The 17,769-nt window shown below is 35.7% G+C and overlaps 1 protein-coding gene across 7 annotated transcripts in view; it reads right to left on the bottom strand.

Moving 5' to 3' along the window:
* Positions 1 to 17,769, bottom strand: part of SCLT1 (sodium channel and clathrin linker 1) — a 177,265-nt gene that overhangs the window by 111,202 nt on the left and 48,294 nt on the right. For all 7 annotated transcript variants that reach the window (XR_005373912.1, XR_005373913.1, XR_005373911.1 and 4 more), the window contains exons 8-9: positions 11,238 to 11,303; positions 6,207 to 6,277 (exon numbers count right to left, since the gene is read on the bottom strand). Coding sequence is in view for 4 of the 7 variants with exons in the window: in XM_038564635.1 (XP_038420563.1) it covers positions 6,207 to 6,277; positions 11,238 to 11,303 (137 nt within the window). In the remaining 3 variants the exon portion in view is untranslated. The remainder of the gene's footprint in view (positions 1 to 6,206; positions 6,278 to 11,237; positions 11,304 to 17,769) is intronic.

Below are 17,769 nucleotides of genomic sequence, written 5' to 3'. Positions count from 1 at the left end.
AACTAATTGTTTTCAGTATAAGTATAAACAAATCTAGAATTTAAAGAGTTTTTAGTTTAGTTATTCTTGGCATAAATATAGGGGAATCTCAAAACCTAAATTCTAGTAATGTCAATATGCCCCATCATTCAGAATCTGTCAAGCTTGAAAGCAACACCCTCTTCTCTAAAAGAAGCATCTGCTTATCCTTATGTTTCTTCAAATCTGTGGCAGGAAAAGCAAGCATAGTTTTATGTATACAACAATGAACTGCTTAATGTTAAGCTATGGAATACTGTCAGTAAATATTATGGCAAAATTGTTCATGGACAATTAAACACTTAAAACCTTTTAGGTTTTAGAAAACCACAACTAGCTTTACTGATTTCTAACCCTAATTTAAAATCTTTAGGCCCAAATGTCCAAAAACCAAATGAAAGTTCCATGCAGATGTCAAAAGTCAATGTAATCACTCATGATCCTTTAAAAATAAATTCTCATTCTTGACTTTCTTACTGCTGTGAACACTGTCAGAAAGCCAGGTTTAAAAACTCACCAGATTAGCAATTCAAGATGTAAGTTCTAATTTGGCTCTTCCATGAATTTGTCATACAACCCTGGACAATTTCTGAGCCTTTGGTTCAGTTTGGTTTCTTCTATAAAACTGGGAAGTTAAACTAAGATGATCAGTAAGATAGCTTTAGCAATAAAATTCTGCAGTTCTTCCCCTATCCTTTAGCCCAATATCACCAAGGTCTGTCCATTTTTCCTATACGGAATCTTTTACATCATTTTAATTTTCTATTTCTATTATTATCATATGACTGAAGGTCTTCATGAATCAGTTTCCTTACTCATCTTCCTTCCAGAATCTCCACACCCTGATTTATCCTACATACACCATAAGTCATATTCTTCTTTCTTCCATTCTTCCTGAACCCTGAGTGCAGAGTTGAGCTAATCACACTACTCTTTCCATGGCCCATTATCACTATTAGCTTTGAAAGACTGCTCTCATTTTATTTTCCTGTTCATTCCCAATCCCTCCCTCATTCCCCTTCATTTTGTAGGTTCACATTAAAATGTGATATATTCTTGAACATATACATATGCTGGTAAAATATATGTTATTTGTATGTGTGTGTGTTTTTTATGCTATAGAACCATATCTTTTTTTTACTTTATATAAACCTTGTTTTTTCGATCTATCTATGTTGCTATAACTATACCTCTACATGTAAATACAGGTTTCTAAATGATGCATATTATTCCACAGGATGCAAACACTACAATTTACCTATCCATTTCCTTAGTGACAGACACTTAGGCTGTCTCCAATGTTCTACTTCTACAAATACAGACAATTAGTAATTTGAAGTTAGGGTATATCAGTCCTAGTAATTTTACATTTTATTCTTTTATAATATACACACACATATAATATATATACATTTTACTTTACTATATACCTGATATGTATATAACTAAAAAAGTACATATCCATCATCAGTGTTTAAATGATCACTCTACTGTTTAAAATATTTAAAATGTATATAATGTATATACTTCTATATAAAATGTATATAATGTATAAAATCTATATAAACTATAAAACTATAAAAAAATCTATAAAACTAATTTCCTTTTGTACCTTATTATTACACTTCACATAATATTTTTGATGCTGATAATTGGTATCAAATTATCACATTATTTCAGTAGTATTATTTAGAAATAGTATCACATTAGGTTTTGCACTTTCCTGATTGTTATGACTTTTGAAATGGTCATATCCTTTACCCAATTTTCTATGGACTTTTACTTATTATTAATTGATGCTTAGTTACGTTTCCTCAACACTAATGCACTGTCAGTTATATGCATTGCAAATGTCTTCTCACAGACTATGGATTGCCTTTTCATTTGACATACTGATTTTCGTAATATAAGTCTTATATTTCAACATATTCAAGTATGTCAATCTTTTCCTTTTTGGCTTGCATTTAAATTTTGATTAAGAAATACTTCCTTAGCAAATGTTCAAGAGAGACTGTTTGATACTTTAAAAGAAAATCTATAAAGTTTTGCTTTTTACATTTAGGTATTTAATTCATAAAACCATATAAATACTTAAATGTGAAAAGCAAAGCTTTACATATCTTTTTCATGGATAGCAACCATTCCCCACATGACTATTTTCCTACTGATTTATAATGCAACCTCTGTTATATATGAAATTTCTACATGCTCTTTATTCTGTTTTGTCAAACTCATGCTCTTACAAATAACACTGCATTTTACTCTTCTGTAGAATGGTCTTGGTAAATGGCACTTTCCTAATTAATAATATTAGGATTAGATTACCAAGTTTCTCTCTCTCAGACACATATATACATACAAACTACAGGGGTTTTAGCACAAATTACACTGAGATTATTTTTAAAGATCTGGGAAGACTTATTCTCATTAGGAAATTTAATCGTCCCATCCAAGAAAAGTTGACCTTCAAACAACAAGGGGGTTAGCAGTATCGACTCCTCCATGTAGTCAAAAATCCACATATAATGTTTGACATTCCCAAAACTTAACTACTAATAGCCTAATGCTGACTAGAAGCCTTACCACTAACATTTATACTTGATTAACCCATATTTTTTATGTTGTACATATTATGTACTGTATTCTTACAATGAAGAGAAAAAAAATGTTAAGAAAATCCTAAGGAAGAGAAAATACATTTACAATACTGTATGTATTTAACGAAAAAAATCTGCACGTAAATGGACCCATGAAGTGAATCTGTACTGTTCAAGGGTCAACCGTACTTATTTATTCCAGTCTCATGGCTTTAAACACTATTTTTCTGTTGAACATTAAAAATTTCATATCTTGAGTCTAGATCTCTACTGAACTGCATGCTAATGGTTAATAGCATTAGGATTTCCAGTAGTTTGTATAATCTCAATACGGCCCAAACTGCCTCCTCCCCCACCAAATCTGGCCACCTATACATAGACTTCTCAGTTCATTCTTCCAGTTGCTTGTCGAAAAAAAAAATCAAGTCACCCATGATGACTCAATCTGTTACCTTTATCCAATCTATCCTCTTGAATCTACCATATAAAACATTTAAAAAAGAAAACCAGAATCTGACCACATCTTAACCGTCTCCCATTGCTACCACCACAGTCCTCGCCAACATGATTTTTTTCCTGGGTACTGCAATAGCCTCCTCACTGGTCTCCCTTCTTCCATTTTTGCCTCTTTACAGTCTATTTTCAATACGGCAGTCAGAATGATCAATCCTATTAAAATAGAAGTCAGATTGTGTCAATCTCCTATTAAAAACCATTCCTAAAAACCAAAAACCAAAAAAAACCCCCCCAAAATCCTATTTCACCCACAGCAAAAAACGAAAGTCCTCACAATAGCCTACAAGGCCCATTCACCTTGTCTTCCACTCTCCATAACATTTCTGACTTCATTTATTACTGCTCGTTTCCTGTATTCCTGTATACTCTGTATACTAGTGAGAGAGAATGTAAAAAAAAAATGGCCCTAAATTCTTCCCACTCCACATCCACATCTTTGTAACATGATGTTTAAAAACTTCCCATCAAGAGGATTACCTATTTCGTTATCCTTTGAATTTGGGTTGATCTTGTGACTTGCTTTGCCATTAGTATATTAACAAATATGACTCGAGAGAGGCTTGAAAAATATTTGTACATTGGGATTTCCTCTTTTACTATCATTGGTAACCAACCCTGCCATGATGAAGTAAAGTAAGGCTTTCCTTGTTGTCCTGGTGAAGAAACTGACAATTTCCTTCATCAGAAATTGGATGATAAGGGCGCCTGGGTGGCTCAGTGGTCGAGCGTCTGCCTTTGGCTCAGGTCATGATCCCGGGGTCCTGAGATCCAGTCCTACATTAGGCTCCTTGTGGGGAGCCTGCTTCTCCCTCTGCCTATGTCCCTGCCTCTCTCTGTGTCTCTCATAAATTAAAATAAAATCTTAAAAAAAAAAAGAACCTAGGTGATAAACCTGTCAGTTTATCATCCACTGCCAACTACTACACTGTTAGCAGACCAACCAGAGACACATAGGCAAGTTCAGTAGATACAGCCCAGTAAGTCCAGACCAAAAAACTGCTCTATTGTCCCTCATATCATAAACTAAGTAGGCTATTGTTTTGAGTCACAAAGTATTGGAATGGTTTGCTACTCTTCAAATAAATCACAGAGACATCTAGCATCCTTGCTGTTCCTTAAGCATGTTTCCAATTATGTAATGGCAAGTTCTACACTTGGAAAACTCTTTCCCTTCATTGTACGGATAATCTGTTCATATCCTTCAAGTCTTTGTTCAAATCTCAACTGCTCAGTGAGATCTACATACTCATATTTAAAATTGCAAGGCCATTACTACCTCTCACCCATAGTAGGATTATTTTTGTTATTTACAGTAGGCTCCTGGGACCACATATGAGTTTATGCTAATGACGTGACTCAAGGTAAGACACTAGTTTCAGAATGGGAGCTGGGCCTAGCTGATAAGAGCAACCATGTAATTAGAGACTTGGGGCCTTGAGCCATGATATAGGCCCAACCTTCTGACTGCCAGGGAGAAGAGGGAGACTGGAGACTGGGTTCAATCAAGTGGCCAGTGCAATCAGTCATAATACTTAAATTTCAGAAGTATAGTCAAAGTTGTGTTCTATGATGTAGTCATTCAGAAATATCATTAAAAAGTAAATTTATTTACATTTAATACAAATCATATGCACATAATCAAAATCCAATAAAATCTCTGGACACTAAGGCTTAGGTGAGCTTCCTAATTGGTGAACAGAGTGATGTTCCAGGAGGGTCATGCATCCTGGTTCCATGGGCAAAGAACATGAAAGTCCAAATTCTGAGACCTTTCTTCAATGAGTCTATTCTTTTGTCTGGTTTTGATCTCTGACCTTTATAATAAAACTTTAATCGTAAGTATAGTGCTTTCCTGAGTTCCCTGAGCCATTCTGGAGAATTACTGAGCCTGGGTGGTTAGAGGAAACACCTGCATTTATAGCCAATTGGTCAGATGTGTGGGTGGCCTGGGGATCCTTGAACTTGTGTCTTAGTGAAAGTAGTCTTATTGGGGATTGTGTTATTAACCTGTGGAATGTGGACTAACTATGGTTAGTGCCAGAATTGTAATGCAAGTTGATATACTTTTATACTATCTAGAGTTTTCTATAATGGATTTACATTAGTTTTATAAAAAAACAAAACAAAACTTCCATCTTGAAAAAAAGAATGAAATCTTGCAACTAAATAAACCTTAGTATTTTAAACAGTAAAATCAATAACATCTAAAGAAATAAAGAGGATCAAATAAGTGCCCAAAGGTAGGAATGTCTAGGGGAAAAGAAAGTAAAGTTACTTAAATTAAAAAGCTGATAAAGGCAATAAAATAAAAACATAAAAAATGGTGCACAAAATTTTATAAAATAAAGTCTTTTATAAAAAAAGCTAAATATTTTGTGGGGCAAAAATACATGATGGTATAAAAAAATAAATAGCAAGGTTCGTTTAACAAACAAAGTTACATTTTTAATAAAATGTTGATTTATATCACAATTTAAAGATACTTCTAAATGCATCATGGAGCAAAATTCTATTATGCCTATACTTCTGAATTTTAAGTATTATAAGTAAGGGAAACATAAAGTGAAAAAGATTTTCCTGTGAAGTCTATTAATGCAATGATTATTAAACCACTGGGCCACAATAAATATGTATAGTATTAAGTTGCCCAGGTTTTAAAAACCCTCTTTTGGCTTTGTCTTTTTTCCCTGTTTCACTTCCCCACTTCCCTGGTATTACATCTAAATAAATTACATGATTTGACACCCTTTTACTCAAGGTCTGCTTATGGGGGAACACAAAGATATGTGCAGAGATATTTCTAAAAGGACTGATTTTCCTCCATAAGCATCAGTTTTACCATCATGAAACATCCCTTTATATATATCATATCATATATATTATAGTTGCCTCCTCCTAATTGTCTTGATTTCAGTATTTTCAATATTTTCCGGTACTAACAGAGCATATGTCCAGAAAGCTTTTGACAGAAGCTTAAAAGAGAAGAAAAAAAATGTTCGTGGAAAAATTATGCCATCATCACTTATTCTGAAGAAAAATAATTATTAATAAAATAAAATCCATTTTTCAAAATACCTAAGTTGTTTTCGAAGTTGCTCGATTTCCACATTTTGTTCAGTAACTGTTTCCAGAAAGTGTTGGTTAGTCTATCACAAGAAAACAAAAAAAAGAAACATTCAGTATTAGAACATTTAAAACTACATCTTTAAAGATTAACTGTAGGGCACATAAGTAGAAAAAAATGAAGTCATGATAATGATTAAAGTTTTTGATGGTAAAATATAACCTTGGCAATCTTTCCTTACCTTTACTTTACTACTTTAGTGGACACTTGCTTCACTTCAAACCACCTGCATCTGCTTTTCGAGGTTTTATGGTTTTCTTGGCCATTGGAGCCTCCTTTGTTTACCTAACTGTGTAAGACATCAGGTGCTGGAGAATTCATGTCCCCAGCCTGCTCTGGAAGAGCTGGATAATAATGACTGAAGAGAACTTGTGTGTAAAAACTCCTGTGGCTGTTTGGAACTGGTGTGTAAAAACTCCTGTGGCTGTTTTGGAACTGGTGTTCCAAACTCCTGTGGCTCATGGTGGAGTAAGTCTGAGCCTGTTCTACACTGGCTTCCAGAGGATTAAATTTCAGTTACCCATGGTGTTAATTTGCAAGATTATTAAAAACCCTTTGGCTGCCTTCTTTTCTCTTCCCAGTCTCACTTCCCCATTTCCCTACTGGTGCTCCCTGGTATTATCTCCTAAATAAATGACATGCTTCAGAATCCTCTTTCAGGGTTAGCCTCTGAAGGGACCTAAAGTAAGATATGAAGCAGTCTTCCAGGTGTATAAAATTTTTTTCTAAGGGAACTGATTTTCTTTTCTTTTCTTTTTTTTTTAATTTTTATTTATTTATGATAGTCACACACACAGAGAGAGAGAGAGGCAGAGACACAGGCAGAGGGAGAAGCAGGCTCCATGCACCGGGAGCCCGATGTGGGATTCGATCCCGGGTCTCCAGGATCGCGCCCTGGGCCAAAGGCAGGCGCTAAACCGCTGCGCCACCCAGGGATCCCGGGGACTGATTTTCTTCCCTAAGTGATGGTTTTACCATGAAGGCACAATTTCAATTCCTTATTTTTATCATCTTTATCTGTATGCCTTATGGGCAAAGTCATATAGACTATAGTTATTACCTCATCAACAGTCTTGATTTCAGTTTTTTCCCATCCCAACAGATCATATATACATCTCTCCAACCTGCTTCTTCTGGAGTTTTCATTGTGCTTCTCTCATACTCTACCCAATTTTATTGACTTCATATTTTTATACACTATTTTATTTTCCTCTGGAATTGGAATTCCATTCTGCCATCATCCATTCACTTTAAGACAAATAATTGTTTCCTTTCTGCACTTTGACAGAACTTTATATGCACTTTCACAAGGCACCTTGCATTGTATTCAAAACCTAAATTTAAAGTTCATGGCTGTAACACAAACCATTTTTTGAAGACTATCTTCTCCCAGAATTCTCAAGTGACTGGCATATGATTTAGTACACTAGAAGTACTTACACCTTTAAGGAATAAGTGAATGAATGCCTCCACTGAAACATGAAAGACAGTCTGAGGACTGCATCTTTATTTTGGGAAGCAGACTACTGCAGACCAGCATTTAGTGTTCAATTCACAGAACACAACTTAAGATACTATCACACACAGGGAAAGAAGGCCAGAATAAATGAGAGGTAGGTAAATTATACCAGAATAGTTGAAAAAAAAAAAAAAACTGGGTACAACATTGGGCACGAATCAGGAAAGACATAATGATTACAAGTAAATAAACTGAAGGATTGATTTGAAGAAGTGAGCTTGTTCTATGTTACTCCAGAAGATAAAACCATACATCAGTGGGAGGAAACATAATAGGATTTTAGCTTGCTTTCTTTCTTTCTTTCTTTCTTTCTTTCTTTCCTTTCTTTCTTCTTTCTCTCTCTCTCTCTCTCTTCCTTCTTTTCTTTTCTTTTCTTTTCTTTTCTTTCTTTTCTTTCTTTTCTTTTCAAGACTTTATTTATTGAGAGAGCATGAGTTGGGGACAGGGGCAGAGGGAGAAGCAGACTCCCCACTGAGCAGAGAGCCTGACACAGGGCTCAATCTCAGGACCCTGAGATTATGACCTGAGCCAAATGAAGGCAGACATTTAACCAACTGAGCCATCACATGCCTCAGATTTCAATTTCCTAATAATCAGAATTCAAAGGAACAGACTCTTGGGGAAGTGATAAATCTCTTACAGAGAATACTTAAAGCAGAGGCTAGATGATCATCTAACTGAAAAGCATTTAATAAAAGGATGCCTAAATCATTTGAGGAAGTAGATGGCCTTTAATATCATTTCAAACTCTCCTGTGAAGCTACCTCAATGATTTCAGTTCAAACTGATTCACAACTCTAAATTCTTTTATGTCTGTAATGTACTGTTAACTTTTTATTATATATACTGTCATTTGGCACTAACATAATTGATGCTTGTATTTCTTTTACCATTTGGGAGCACCTTAAAGATAAATGATGTAGAGTGATTAGGAGAAGTGTAAATTGGAATCGTGAATTTTAAAAAGCTAGTGTTGGGAGCTAATTTGTTAGCAAGCCTAGTAGAGCTCAACAGCTGCATGTGAATATGGTGTTCTCTGTCATTACAAAAAAAAATTATATACTGTATTAATATTCTAGATTTTGGAGATTCATAAAGGTCCAGGGAAGCATCCCTTTCAAACACTGATCATGATAATTTCATATGTCATCCCTGTTTTACCACGTAGGACAGGGGTCTGTGGATAGATGTACATTTCTCTTGCAATTAGAGAACCTTTGACAGTTAAAGGAACTTAATATGCAATCAGAAAACTTTTTTGAAAAAAATTTTTGAGTAATTTTATAGAGGTGAACAAATCTCAAAAAAAAAAAAAAGATTTCAGGAAAGAGAATCTCTAGGAAATGTGAACTCCCATTGTATTTATAGTCACAGTAAAAAATATAAACTTGTACTTTTATGTACCATTCACATTAGGAGAGTCTACCTTTTATATGTTACAAATGTGCACTGGTCATGAAAGATATTTACTTCTTTGTGTACTTATCAAATTACTGTACATTTATAGGAAACTATTCAATTAATCAGCTTATTCATGGAATCAGAAAACTTTTTCTTTAAGATTTTATTTATTCATGAGACACAGAGAGAGAGAGAGACAGAGAGAGACAGAGAGAGACAGAGACAGACAGACAAACAGACAGAAGCAGGCTCCTCGTGGAGAGCCCAATGCAGGACTTGATCCCAGGACCCCGAGATCATGACCTGAGCCAAAGGCAGATGCTCAACCACTGAGCCACCAGGTGCCCAAATCAGAAAACTTTTTAATGGGTACTTTTCTTCAAGTTTGATTTTGACTCACACTTGCTTCTGTAACTATACTCTGAATGCTCTTTGAGATGTACAAGATCTTTACAATCACTTAGCTATGTCCCTTCACATTTAGCAGTCTTGTGTGATACCCAATGAAGTATATTAAGAAAAATGCTTAAGTTTTAAAATTTCTCTTACCATATTCCTTTCTTTTAACCTCCAGGATAGTCTCTTTTTTGCTCTTTATAACACGACTCTCTTTCATCCATCTTGTCACTCCTTTATCATTTTTATTGTACATATATATAACTCACTATTCTTAGTTTTGGCCAAAATCTATGAATTTCTTGTGCCTTAGAAATTTTTAATGCATTTCCTATGAATATTCAAATAATTGTTTCCCATGACTTTCATCAGAATGATTTGGGGTAGCTAATAATAAAATAGGGGCTCCCTGTGGTATAAGATACAAAGAATTATATAATCCTTGCAATTCTAAGAGATATAGATGTGATGTTAGGTTAAACTATTAATTTCACAGAGAAATGTGATTTGTTAATTACGGATATCATTTTGTTCTGGAGTACTTCAATACTATTTAAAATATCTAAGAAGTATATTATTAAAAATGTTAAGTGATTAAGAGTAACAGAAGTGAAATAAGGTAAAATTCACTTCGTTTTTTACATGGTTAAAGGAGAAAATTTTGAAAAGTAGAAAAAAATTGGGTAACTTACTTTGGGTGGTACAACTCCTCTCTTAAAGACATTTTCATTAGAAAGACATTTTCTAGGCACTAGCAAGAATTAGCAGAGTTATTAAGAAAAATGAAGAAAGGAAAGAGGAATTACCTGGGATGTCATAATTGTATTACACAACAATGAGGTAAAATAAAATTCCAAGAAGAAAAGGAGAGAAAAGAAGAGAAAAAAAGAGGAGAGGAGAAAAAAGGTAAAGAGCAGAATTAGGAAGGCTAATTAATACATTTCGTTTAGAAAAAAATTAAAGGGACATTTAGATGTAACAATTAATACTGGTGGCCAAACAACTAACAAATGATTCTTAATGTCCTATTATTTTTAGGAAACTGTGCTACTCATTTATCAGGTCCACTATTCTTATTATATACCTACCAGCATGCTAAATGAAATTCTAAGAATAAAGCATGAGTCCTATTCTTGAGAAGCTCACAGTCTAGATTACTCTCAAGAGATCCTACCAAGGACCCTAAGATTACTATTATGTTACGTGATATTTCAGACAGATGTTAGCATTATTTTTATTTTATATTTATTTTCTGAATATTTTATTTATTTATTCATGAGAGACAGAGAGAGAGAGAGAGAGAGAGAGAGAGAGGGGCAGGCAGAGACGCAGGCAGAGGGAGAAGCAGGCTCCATGCAGGGAGCCCAATGCAGGACTTCATCCCAGGTCTCCAGGATCATACCCTGGGCTGAAGGTGGCGATAAACTGCTGAGCCACCCGGGCTGCCCGAGATGCCAGCTTTAGATCTCCAGTCAGTATCATGAACATTGTCATGCCACTGAATATGAAAGAAAAAGACAGATAAAGAGAAAAGAGTACTACCTACTTATTTTCATTACACATAACATGGGCATTTTGTTACTAAGTTTTATTAGCATAATAAATATTAAAGTCACAATTTCTAGTTTATATACATTAAGTACACTAAATGGATATTTTCACTTACCATTTCTATGTTCTCCTTAGTTACATGAAGTTGCTTGGTCAGTTGTTGAAAATTGGTCAATTGATCCTACAGTAGGATGGTAGAGGTGTATATGAATAGCATTCTGTTTATAACCCATATGTAAAATTAACCTAAAATCAAGCCTAAAATCATTATGCTTATGTCTAGATGAACTTGTCTTCTGTTATTGTGTGAATTAACAGTTGAAGAAATAAGATTAAATTTTTTGAAATGATTAGAAAATTAAATAAGATGACAATATAGGAACAAATGTGGCTATTATGTTTTATATAAGACCATTATTTCTAGAAATCACTCTTAGTAAATAGATGAATTAGAGAGACATTGTACAGTACGGAGAAACTATATTCAAAACCTACATTCAAATCCTGGCACAGAATTACTGTTTCTCTCTCCCCTTCTTAAAAATTCTCATGACTTGAAACCCCAAGTTTCTGTGATTATCTGTTATGATCCGATTAACTATATGTGCAGGTGACACAAAGTTGGAAGGGGGTATCAATATGTTGGATGACAGAATTAAAGACTAACAGATAACTGGAGAAAAAGGACAAAGTGTTATTTGTAAAGGCTTGAACAAAAACCAAAAACACAAAAAACAAGAAAAACCTAACTGGATAGTTACAGTACAAAAATAAAGGTGAAAAAAATAGCACAAGACTTGGTTGATTGACCTAAATGAGGAACAGCCTCAAAGAACTTACTTATATTAGGAATAGTTTCCAGATCTCACAGGGAAAGGCCTTTTCTTTTTGATAAAATGCCATATATATGGTGTGTGTTATATGTATATATACTTATATATACATATATATATATATTACTTTTAAATTTTTGAGTATAGTTGACATACAATGTTACATTAGTTTTAAAAGCACAACCAACATAGTGATTCAACTTCTAGATACATTCATTATATTATGGCTCACTGCATGTATAGCTACCATCTGTCACCACATAACGCTATTACAATATCATTGACTGTATTCCCTATATTGTGCCTCTTCTTCCCATGACTTACTCATTCCATATCTGGAAGCCAATATCTCCTATTCACTCCCCTTCACCCATTTTGCCCATTCCTCCCACTCCCCCTTCCTCAGAGGTAAAGGTCTTATTGCTCAGACTACATATGGTTCTTTTCAAACCAGGGCAAATATATAAAAAATCATATTGTAAACTGCAAAGCATCATGCAAGTAGTTGTTAAAAACTCCTTTAGGTAGGTTTGGAACTGGCTTTTTTCTTCTACTGAATATGCCAGCTCCTGTCTGGGAGCTTTCCCCTGAAAGACTCTGCAGGTTCTGGTTACTCCTTCCTTCCCGCTGGCTGCCCCACCCCCCCCGCCCCCCCATAACACAAATCATCCTGAAAACCTATGATTTGACGCCGAGTTTTAAAGAGAGAACAGCTGGAATGCTACAGAGAGAAGAGTTTGCGCTTCTAACAAGTACAACTTGTTTTTAGCCACACTGCACTGAGCAAAATGACTAGAAGGAAAAAACACAACACAAAAGAAAGAATCAGAAACAGTACTCTCTGCCACAGAGTTACAGAATTTGGATTAAAATTAGATGTCAGAAAGCCAATTCAGGAGCACAATTATAAAGCTACTGGTGACTCTGGAGAAAAGCATATAGGATTCAAAAGACTTCATGACTGCAGAATTTTGAACTAATGAGGCTGAAATTAAAATCAATTAAATGAGATGCATTGCAAACTGGGGGTCCTAACAACAAGGGTTAATGAAGTAGAAAAAAGAGTGACATAGAAGACAAGTTGATGGCAAGGAAGGAAGCTGAGGAAAAAAGAGAAAAACAATTAAAAGACCATGAGGAAAGGTTAAGGGAAATAACTGACAACCTCAGAAGGAAATATCTACATTTATTTGGGGTCCCAGAGGGCGCCAAAGGGCCAGAGGGCCAGAAAGCGTATTTGAACAAATCATAGCTGAGAAGTTCCCTAATTTGGGGAGGGAAACAGGCATTCAGATCCAGGAGATAGAGAGGTCCTCCCCATAAAATCAATAAAAACCGTCCAACACCTCGACAGTTAATAGTGAAACTTGCAAATTTCAAAGATAAAGAGAAAATTCTTAAAGCAGCAAGAGACAAGAGATCCCTAACTTATATGGGGAGAAATATCAGATTAACAGCAGACCTCTCCACAGACACCTGGCAGGCCAGAAAGGGCTGGCAGGATATATTCAGGGTCCTAAATGAGAAGAACCTGCAGCCAAGAATACTTTATCCAGCAAGGCTCTCATTCAGAATAGAAGGAGAGATAAAGAGCTTCCAAGACAGGCAGGAACTGAAAGAATATGTGACCACCAAACCAGCTCTGCAAGAAATATTAAGGGGACCCCTGAAAAGAAAGAGGAAGTCCAAGGAAACAATCCACAAAAACAGGGACTGAATAGCTTTATGATGACACTAAATTCATATCTTTCAATAGTAACTCTGAACGTGAATGGGCTTAATGATCCCATCAAAAGACACATGGTTTCAGACTGGATAAAAAAGCAGGACCCATCTATTTGCTGTCTACAGAGACACATTTTAGACCTAAGGACAGCTACAGCCTGAAAATAAAAGGTTGGAGAACCATTTACCATTCAAATGGTCCTCAAAAGATAGCTGGGGTCGCAGTCCTCATATCAGATAAATTAAAGTTTATCCCCAAGACTAGTAAGAGATGAAGAGGGACACTATATCATACTTAAAGGATCTATCTAACAAGAGGACCTAACAATCATGAATATTTATGCCCCTAATGTGGGAGCTGCCAAGTATATCAATCCATTAAAAACCAAAGTGAAGACATACTTAGATAATAATACATTAATACTGGGAGACTTGAACACAGCACTTTCTGCAAATGACAGATCTTGTAATTAAGCACATCACCAAAGAAACAAGAGCTTTAAATGATACACTGGACCAAATAGATTTCACAGATATATACAGAACTTTGCACCTGAACACAACTCAATACACATTCTTCTCAAGTGCACATGGAACTTTCTCCAGAATAGACCACATACTGGGTCACAAATCAGGTCTCAACCGATACCAAAAAATGGGATTGTCCCCTGCATATTTTCAGACCATAATGCTGTGAAACTTGAACTCAATCACAAGAAGAAATTTGAAAGAAACTCAAACACATGGAGGTAAAAGAGCACCCTACTACAAGATGAATGGGTCAACCAGAAAATTAGAGAAGAATTAAAAAGATTCATGGAAACTAATGAGAATGAAGATACAACCATTCAAAATCTTTGGGATACAGCAAAAGCAGTCCTAAGAGGGAAATACATTGCAATACAGCGTCCCTCAAAAAATTGGAAAAAACTTAAATACACAAGCTAACCTCGCACCTAAAGGAATTGGAGAAAGAACAGCAAATATAACCTACACCAAGCAGAAGAGAGATAATAAAGATTCAAGCAGAACTCAATGAAATAGAGACCAGAAAAACTGTAGAACAGATCAACAAAACCAGGAGTTGGTTCTTTGAAAGAATAAGATAGATAAACCATTACAAGCCTTATTATAAACAAAAGAGAAAAGACGCTAAATAAAATCACAAATAAAAAAGGAGAGATCACAGCCAATACCAAGGAAATACAAATGATTTTAAAAACATATTATGAGCAGCTATATGCAAATAAATTAGGTAATCTAGAAGAAATGCACGCACTTCTGGAAAACGACAAACTACCAAAACTGGAACAGGAAGAAATAGAAAACCTGAACAGGCTAAAAAGCAGGGAGGAAATTGAAGCAGTCATCAAAAACCTCCCCAGACACAAAAGTCCAGGGCCTGATGGTTTCCCAGGGGAATTCTATCAACCATTTAAAGAAACAATACCTATTCTAATAAAGCTGTTCTGAAAGATAGAAAGGGATAGAATACTTCCAAACTCATTTTATGAGGCCAGCATCACCTTAATTCCAAAACCAGACAAAGACCCCACCAAAAAGGAGAATTATAAACCAATATCCCTGATGAACACAGATGCAAAAATTCCCAACAAGATACTAGCCAATAGGATCTGACAGTACATTAAGAAGATTATTCACCATGACCAAGTGGCATTTATCCCTGGGATGCAAGGCTGGTTCAAAACTCGTAAGGCAATCAATGTGATACATCCTATCAACAAGAGAAAAAACAAGAACCATATGATCCTCTCAGTAGATGTAGAGAAAGCATTTTACAAAATACAGCATCCATTCCTGATCAAAACTCTTTAGAGTGTAGGGATAGAGGGAACATTCCTCAATATCTTAAAAGCCATCTACGAAAAGCCCACAGCAAATATCATTCTCAAAGGGGAAACACTGGGAGCCTTTCCCCTAAGAACAGGAACATGACAGGGATGTTCACTCTCATCACTATTCAACATAGTACTGGATGTCCTAGCCTCAGCAATCAGACAACAAAAAGAAATAAAAGGCATTCAAATTGGCAAAGAGGAAGTCAAACTCTCCCTCTTTGCTGATGACATGATACTCTACATAGAAAACCCAAAAGCCTCCACCCCAAGATTGCTAGAACTCCTACAGCAATTCGGCAGTGTGGTAGGATACACAATCAATGCCCAGAAATCAATGGCATTTCTATACACCAACAATGAGACTGAAGAAAGAGAAATTAAGGGGTTAATCCCATTTACATTTGCACCCAAAAGCATAAGACACCCAGGAATAAACCTAACCAAAGAAGTAAAGGATCTATACCCTAAAAACTACAGAACACTTCTGAAAGAAATTGAGGAAGACACAAGAGATGGAAAAATATTCCATGCTCATGGATTGGAAGAATTAATATTGTGAAAATGTCAATGCTACCGAGGGCGATTTTCACATTTAATGCAATCCCTATCAAAATACCATGGACTTTCTTCACAGAGTTGGAACAAATCATCTTAAGATTTGTGTGGAATCAGAAAAGACCCCGAATAGCCAGGGGAATATTAAAAAAGAACACCATAGCTGGGGGCATCACAATGCCAGATTTCAGGTTGTACTACAAAGCTGTGGTCATCAAGACAGTGTGGTCCTGGCACAAAAACAGACACATAGATCAATGGAACAGAATAGAGAATCCAGAAATGGGTCCTTAACTCTATGGTCAATTAATATTTGATAAAGCAGGAAAAAGACTATCCACTGGAAAAAGGACAGTCTCTTCAATAAATGGTGCTGGGAAAATGGGACAGCTTTGTGCAGAAGAATGAAATTAGACCATTCTCTTACACCATACACAAAGATAAATTCAAAATGGATGAAAGATCTAAATGTGAGACAAGAATGCATCAAAATCCTAGAGGAGAACACAGGTAACACCTTATTTGAATTTGGCCACAGCAACTTCTTGCAAGATACATCTATGAAGGCAAGGGAAACAAAAGCAAAAATGAACTACTGGAACTTAATCAGGATAAAAAGCTTCTGCACATCAAAAGAAACAGTAAACAAAACTAAAAGACAACCTACAGAATGGGAGAAGATATTTGCAAATGGCCTATCAGATATAGGACTAGTATCCAAGATCTATAAAGAATTTATAAGACTTAACAGCAAAGAAACAAACAATCCAATCATGAAATGGGCAAAAGACATGAACAGAAATTTCACAGAGGAAGACATACACATGGCCAACAAGCACATGAGAAAATGCTCTGCATCCCTTGCCATCAGGGAAATACAAATCAAAACCACAATGAGACACCACCTCACACCAGTGAGAATGGGGAAAATTAAAAAGACAGGAGACAATAAATGTTGGAGAGGATGTGGAGAAAGGGGAACCCTCTTGCTCTGTTGGTGGGAATATGAACTGGTGCAGCCACTCTGGAAAACTGTGTGGAGGTTCCTCAAAGAGTTAAAAATAGATCTGCCCTATGACCCAGCAATTGCACTACTGGGTATTTACCCTAAAGATACAGATGCAGTGAAATGGCAGGACACCTGCACTTCAATGTTTATAGCAACAATGTCCACAATAGCCAAACTGTGGAAGGAGCCTTGATGTCCATCGATAGATGTATGGATAAAGAAGACGTGGTCTATGTATACAATGGAGTATTACTCAGCCATTAGAAAAGACGAATACCCACCATTTGCTTCGACGTGGATGGAACTGGAGGGTATTATGCTGAGTGAAAGTCCATTGGAGAAGGACAAACATTATATGGTCTCATTCATTTGGGGAATATAAAAAATAGTGAAAGGGATTAAAGGGTAAAGGAGAGAAAATGAGTGGGAAATATCAGTGAGGATGATGGAACATGAGAGACTTCTAACTCTGGGAAATGAACAAGTGGTAGTGGAAGGGGAGGTGGGCGGGGGGATGGGGTGACTGGATGACGGGCACTGAGGGGGTACTTGATGGGATGAACACTGGGGATATGCTATATGTTGGCAAATTGATCTCCAATAAAAAATATACATACATACATACACACATACATACATACATAAAACAACTGTGGTATAAAACTA

This window comes from Canis lupus, chromosome 19 (genome assembly GCF_011100685.1).
Source record: "Canis lupus familiaris isolate Mischka breed German Shepherd chromosome 19, alternate assembly UU_Cfam_GSD_1.0, whole genome shotgun sequence".
NCBI classification, from domain to species: Eukaryota; Metazoa; Chordata; class Mammalia; order Carnivora; family Canidae; genus Canis; species Canis lupus.
Note: the sequence above shows the minus strand (reverse complement) of the source record. Positions and strands in the feature narration are given on the sequence as shown.